Genomic DNA, 6,714 nt, shown 5'->3' on the forward strand with positions numbered 1-6,714 from the left:
GTAAACGTTCATCTGAAGCACAATAAAATATAAACAATTAAAATACTGAAAACATACCAAGTATGCTCTCCAGCCACAGAGAAATAAAATTAGAAATCAACAACTGAAAGAAATTTCGGGAATTCACAAATACGTGAAATTAAACAGCACACCCCGAAATAACCAATGGGTCAAAGAAGAAATCACAAGAGAAATTACAAAATACTTTGAGATAAATAAAAAGGAAGACACAACATACCAAAACTTATGAGATGCAGCTAAGTGTTCAGGGGGCAATTCATAGCAATAAATGCCAATATTAAAAAAAACAATAATCTCAAATTAATAACTTAACCTTTCACCTGAAGACACCAGGAAAAGAAGAACAAACTAAACCTACAACAAGCAAGCAGAAGAAAGGAAATAATAAGGATTAGAGGAGAAATTAATGAAACAGAAAATAGAAAAACAACAGAGAAAATCAACAACAGACAGGATTAAAAATTGACAAATCTTTAGTTAGAATGCCCACAACAAAGAGAGAGAAATGAGTCAAATGACTAACATCAGGAATGGAAGAGGGGACATCACCACCAACACTACAGAAATGAAAAGGGAAATAAAGGAAGACTATGAATACCCGTATGCCAACAAATTAGATAACTAAGATGAAATGGACATGTTTCCAGAAAGATACAAACTGCCAAAATTGACTCAGGAGGAAATCTGAATAAAGCTATAACAAGTAAAGAGACTGAATTAATAATTAAAACACTTCTCCTAAAGAAAAGCTCAGGTATAGATGGTTTCATTGGTGAAGTCTACCAAAAATTTATAGAAAAATGAATACCAATTCTTCATAAATTCTTTCAAAAAACAGAAAAGGAAGGGACACTTCCCAACTCATTCTGTGATGCCACTATTAATCCTGGAAATTAATCAAATTAAACCAAAATCCTGCAAAAATCACAAGAAGAAAAAAAAAAGTACAGCCTGGTATCTCTCATTAATTTTAAAAAAAAAAAAACGAAACCACTGCTATCAAGCCAACTCCCTACAGGAACACAGTAGAACTGCCCCATGGGGTTTCTCAGGCTGTGATCTTTGCGGGAGCAGATCACCAGGTCTTTTCTCCTGTGGAGCTGCTGGTAAGTTTGAACCGCTGAGCTTTCAGTTAGCTGGTGAGCGCTTAACCAGTGCGCCATCAGTGCTGCTTCTCTTACGAACACGGACTCAAAAATCCTCAATAAAGTACTAGCAAAACAAATCCAGGAGTATATAGAAAAGATTACATACCATGACTAATCGGGATTTATTCCTGGAATACAAGATTGGTTTAACGTCTAAAAATTACAGGAAAAGCGTACGACAAATCCCTGCACCCTTTCATGATAAAAACACTCAATAAACTAGGAATAGAAGGGAACTTCACCAACGTGATAAAGGGAATCTAGAAAAAACTCACGGCCAACCTCGTACTTAATGGTAAACAATCACATGATTTTGCCCTAAGATCAGGAACAAGTTGAAAGACGTCTACTCCCGTCACCCGGATGGAGCAAGCTTCCCGGGAGGAAAGGGGGCCGTGGAGGGACCCAGCACGGAACACGGGGGCAGGCAGAGAAGGGGAACCACCGTGACAGGCCTCATCGTACCTCATCGGTCTGGGACACCCGTCCGTCGGCCAAGGGCTCCAACTCAGCGGTGGCCGGGGCAGACAGGATGCTGTGATCGAGAGACAGACAGAGGTCAGCCGCTACGGCTGTGAAAGCAGCCACCACCTTTGTGAAAAATCACAACACAATGGTCCCCAGCATGCTGGCCGTGTCCAGGCCGGGTCTGGATCCTGAGCAAGGCCACCATCACGCTCTGCCACGTCAGCAAGGCCAAACGGAGGTCCACGTGGTGCTGTCCAAGGAGAGGGTGTGCCGGCTACGAAGTGCGGAATCCGCGCAGCCACATCAGGAGAAAGAGGGGCTGGGCGATGGGGGCCACGCACGGCAGCGGGCGTGTGACCTCGGCACTACGAACAACTGGGGCCCACCATTCCCTGCGGTGGCGCCGTCCTGGGCATCGTACGACGCGCCGCAGGACCTCTGGCCTCCACCCACGAGACGCCAGTAGTACCCCCACTGTGACAGTAAAAACGTCACACTGCCGTGGTTATTGCTCTTGGGGGGCACGAAGACCCCGGTGGAGAGCCCCTGGGCTAAGACAAGCAAAGAGAAGAAAGGACACGCCCAGGAGAGGGGCCGGTGCATGTCAGGGCTTTGGAAAGCGCGGGTATTTATTAATTCAACCAGCTCTGTTAATGCGCCCAGCACTCACCAAGCTCACCCGCTGTCCGTCTCTGACCTCTGGGTTCAGGATGGTACGGGAAGGGTGGCGAGGGGAAGGAGGGCCTGGCAGCAGCATGGTTTGGCCAGAGAACAGAGGACAGAGGGGGTCCCAAGAGAAAGGGGAGGTGGCCTAATCACGGAGCCCAAGAGCCGAGCAGGAGAGCAGGACTATTTAGCCAGGCAATAGGGAGCTACAGCAGGTGGCTGGGTGAGGGTGTTCCCGAGCCGAGCTGGTGGACCCAGAGCCAGCCGGGGCCGTCAAGCACTCACTCACCGGCACAGGGCGGGCAGCTGAAAGCGCTCGACGCAGAGCTGCACGAAGGCTCGGAGGTCCGTCTTGCTAATGCCACCGATTGGGTTGATGTCGGCACTGGAGCAGTCGTACTTGGTCAGGTAGCCAAGGAGGCTGCAGTGAGAGAAAGAGACAGCGAGCACGGGGTCCCGTTCTCCCCTCAGTGGGGCCTGACGGTCCTATAGCTGTCACCAGGAGTGCGCTCCCTCTGGAGCCCGGGAGCACACGGAGGGTCTAAGGGAAGCCGCGGTGGCTGTAGCAAATGAGGAAGGGGCAGAGGGGCAGGCGCCACGGAGAGGTGTCTGTACGCCAGAGACTGCGGCGGGGCCGGGGCCCATGGGAGTCAGCGTCTGGGTGGGGTGGCCTGTCTGAAGGCGAAGGCTGGGCTAGGGTGGCACAGAGCTGAGGATGGTGAGAGATGCTGAAAAGGAGGACGAGGCAGGACCACAGCCAGCAAGGTCCCTGGCCTGGACGGAGAGGGCCATCCACGATGGCCGCCTGCAACTCCCAACACTACCCGTGGTCGACACAGGACTGCCCCAAGACGTCCACAGAAGCCGTGAACATGTGACCCGACGTGGCAAAATAGAGCCAGCGGTGGCTCAGCGGTAGAGCTCTCGCCTTCCACGCCGGAGACCCGGGTTTCACTCCCGGCCGATGCACCACACGTGCAGCCACTGCCCATCTGACAGTGGAGGCTTGTGTGCTGCTGCGATTCTTAACAGGTTTCAGTGGAGCGTCCAGACTAAGACAGAGCAGGAAGAAAGGCCTGGTGATCTACCTCCAAAAATCAGCCAGTGAAAACCCTATGGATCGCAATGGTCAGATCTAGGACTGATCACAGGGACGGTGCGGGACCGGGCAGTGTTTCGTTCCACTGTGCACAGGATCTCCACGAGTCGGGGGCCGACTGGACGCCAGCTAATAACAACAACAGCAACGCAGGACCAAAGGGTCTTCACAGACAGGATTACGCTACGGGTCTTAGCTGAGGTGAGAAGACTAGCCTGGATTTTCAGGTAGGCCTGGCATCATTACTAGGATTCTGTAAGAGGGAGGGAAGAGCTCATCAAAGGCAGAAGAAGGAAGATGGGGTCATGGAGGAATGGCTGGAAGGATGCTACATTGCTAGCTTTGCAGATGGAGGAAGGGGCCACAAGCCAAGGGATGCAGGCGGCCTCTAGAAGCCGGAAAAGGCAAGGAAATGGATTCTCCCCTGGAGCCTCTAGAAGGAGCCAATCCTGCCCGCATCAGTGAGACCGTGTTGGACTCCTGACCTCCAGAACTGTGCGATAATACGTGTGCTGTTTCAGCCACCAAGACGGTGCTGACTTGTCACAACAGCCACAGAAGACTCATACGGCCCTCCAATGGATCCGTCTCTCCCCACTCCACGGCTCCAGCCACCCGGTCCAGGCTACCGCGTTCTCCCGCTGGACCGTGGATGACCACCATCTCCTCCCTCTGTACCCCAAGTCCAGCCCATCCCAAGTGATCGTTCCCCTGCCGCTCCCCTGCCATGACCTCCTCAACAGTTCCCTTCACTTGATGTGGTTCCGAGACACGGCCCCTTCCTACCTCCTCAGGGGCCTTTCTCAACACTCCCCCTGCACAGCCACACACCTGCTTCGTGAGCTCGGTGCAGCGCATCACAAACAGCGTGCTCCCCCGGACACCTTTTTAGCTCAGTACTGAAGTCACTCCTGAGGTTCACCCTTCAGCCCAAGATTAGACAGGCCCATAAAACAAAATGAGACTAAATGGGCACACCAGCCCAGGGGCAAGGACGAGATGACAGGAGGGGACAGGAAAGCTGGTAATGGGGACCCTAAGGTCAAGAAGGGGAGTGTTGACACATCATGGGGTTGGCAACCAATGTCACAAAACAGTACGTATATCAATTGTTTAACGAGAAACTAATTTGTTCTGTAAACCTTCATCTTAAGCACAACAAAAAACAAACAAACCACAGCACGCTAGCGTCCTTCCACCTGAAACCTCCGCACACCTGGTCTGCCAGAAAACACACCTGGGCTAGAAGCCCCCGGCCCAGTCCAGCTCCCCTGCCCCTCACGCACTGACTTTTTCCCATGTTTCAAGAGAAAGACCAACCTCCGCCCCGTCCCAACTCTTACTAAGATGCAATGCCAGGCCTCAGTTTCCCCATCTGTTTGGTGAGTTGATGGATGGTCTCCCAGGGCCGGCCATGTCCTGACCACACACTGGTCTGCGAGAAATGATGTCACCCCTGGGTGCTGCAAATGGTTTACATCTGGCTACTAACCTAAAGGTTGGCAGTTGGAACCCCCCCAGTGGTGTCATGGAAGAAAGGTCTGGCGATGTGTTTCCGTAAAAGCACAACCAAGAAAACCCTACAGAGCAGTTCTATTCTGTAACATGTGGGGTCACCAAGAGTGGGAATCAACTCCAAGGCAACTGGTTTGGGTTTGTTTTGGTTTGGGTTCCACCTCCGCCATGAGTTAATGGGGAAGATACAACTCCTCCTCCATGTATTTCATGGGTACTGTGAGAACTGGTAGATTCCGTGAAAACATGGCCTCCAGGAGCACATCGCCCTCAGAGACGGGGAGCCCGTTACCGTGTGTCCCTGGGCCATACGCACCTCTCATCCACATTGGCAGATCCAAGCACAAGGAGCCCCCCGCGGATGCCCCGGGACCAGAGGCTCAGCTGGGCAAACAGGTAGGCGAGCACCATCCTGATTCGAGCCTGGATGAATCACACGAGGGAGAAAGAATGAGCCGGAAAAAGGGCCTGTGGGGAAAAGGCATACTGGCGAGATTTCCACCACAGCTCAAGAGAAGCGTTTCCACCAAGCTACCTCTTGACAAAAAGAAAACTTAAATGACACCAGGGGTCCCTGCGCTCAGAGAAACGAGAGTCTAAATCTGGAAGCTTTAAGGCCCCCGTGCAGGCTCAGCAGGACGCTGGGCTTCAAAGACAGAAACTATGGGGCCCTGGGGGGACGAGGGCCAGAGTGGAAGCCACCTCGGCCAGCCCATCTCACTCCTGTGACCACTGGCATTTCTGAAGGAAGGAAGGGCCACCCGCACCCAGCAGAAAGGGGCCAAGAGGCAGGATGGGTGCCAGCTGCTGGAGCCAGGGCCTTCTCTCTGCAGCGACTGGCCGGGGGTGTCTGCACGCCTCGCCCTGCACTCTCACACATACACACACGCAGATACACTGTCTCACCCACTCTCTCACATGCACGATGCACATGCACACACAACACTCACGTGGTCATGCACACACACGGATACACACTGTCTCACCCACACACGCACGCGTGCACTCACAACAGTCACATTCCCACGCACACACTCATACATTTTCTCACGCACACAGCACTCCCACACATGTTCACGCACAGACTCATACATTTTCTCACCCCCACACACGCACCCATCCGCACACTCTCCCACTCCCACAGCAGACACAACATCCTGACGCACCCACACAGCCACGCACCCACTCACACAACTTGCAGACTCAGCTTATACTCAGAACCCTCATATACACTCTTACACTCCCACGTACTCACACACTCCACTCTCATTCACATTCACGTTCACACACGTGCTTTCCTGCACACTCATACCCCACACACAGTCACACACGTGTGCAGCCACACACACACACTTCCATACACATACCCTAGACTTGTCCTGAGGCCACATGACCCACGTCTCTAGTGAGGCATGCAGGTTGCTGGCCCAACCCTGGCAGCCCAGACCCCCGCGGCCCCCCAGGTGACGGCCCGGGCCCCCGCGGCCCCCGAGGTGACGGCCCGAGCCCCACAGGCCCCCAGGCTGCCGCACCTGCACGTTCTGCAGAGCCAGGTTCTCCCTGCTGCTTCCCCCGTGCACTGCAAACAGAGGGCGCTTCCCGGTCACTAGGCTGAAGACGCCCACGACAGCCCTCACCGCAGGGTCTATGCTGAGACCGATGTGGTGGCTGGAAGGGAAACAGTAAGGTCAAGGGGCAGCTGGTACGTGCCCGAGCAAGCACGCTAACACAAACGCCACCGTGCTAACCGATTCAGGTGGCACAGCTCAGGGACATTTCACCCCAAAAGGAGACCAC

At 53.2% G+C, this 6,714-nt stretch overlaps 1 protein-coding gene across 1 annotated transcript in view; it reads right to left on the bottom strand.

Moving 5' to 3' along the window:
- Positions 1-6,714, bottom strand: part of NADSYN1 (NAD synthetase 1) — a 41,208-nt gene that overhangs the window by 5,222 nt on the left and 29,272 nt on the right. The window contains exons 13-16 of the mRNA XM_023738111.1: positions 6,450-6,585; positions 5,234-5,340; positions 2,593-2,724; positions 1,635-1,704 (exon numbers count right to left, since the gene is read on the bottom strand). Of these exons, the coding sequence (XP_023593879.1) occupies positions 1,635-1,704; positions 2,593-2,724; positions 5,234-5,340; positions 6,450-6,585 (445 nt within the window). The remainder of the gene's footprint in view (positions 1-1,634; positions 1,705-2,592; positions 2,725-5,233; positions 5,341-6,449; positions 6,586-6,714) is intronic.

This window comes from Trichechus manatus, unplaced genomic scaffold (assembly GCF_000243295.1).
Source record: "Trichechus manatus latirostris isolate Lorelei unplaced genomic scaffold, TriManLat1.0 scaffold00113, whole genome shotgun sequence".
NCBI classification, from domain to species: Eukaryota; Metazoa; Chordata; class Mammalia; order Sirenia; family Trichechidae; genus Trichechus; species Trichechus manatus.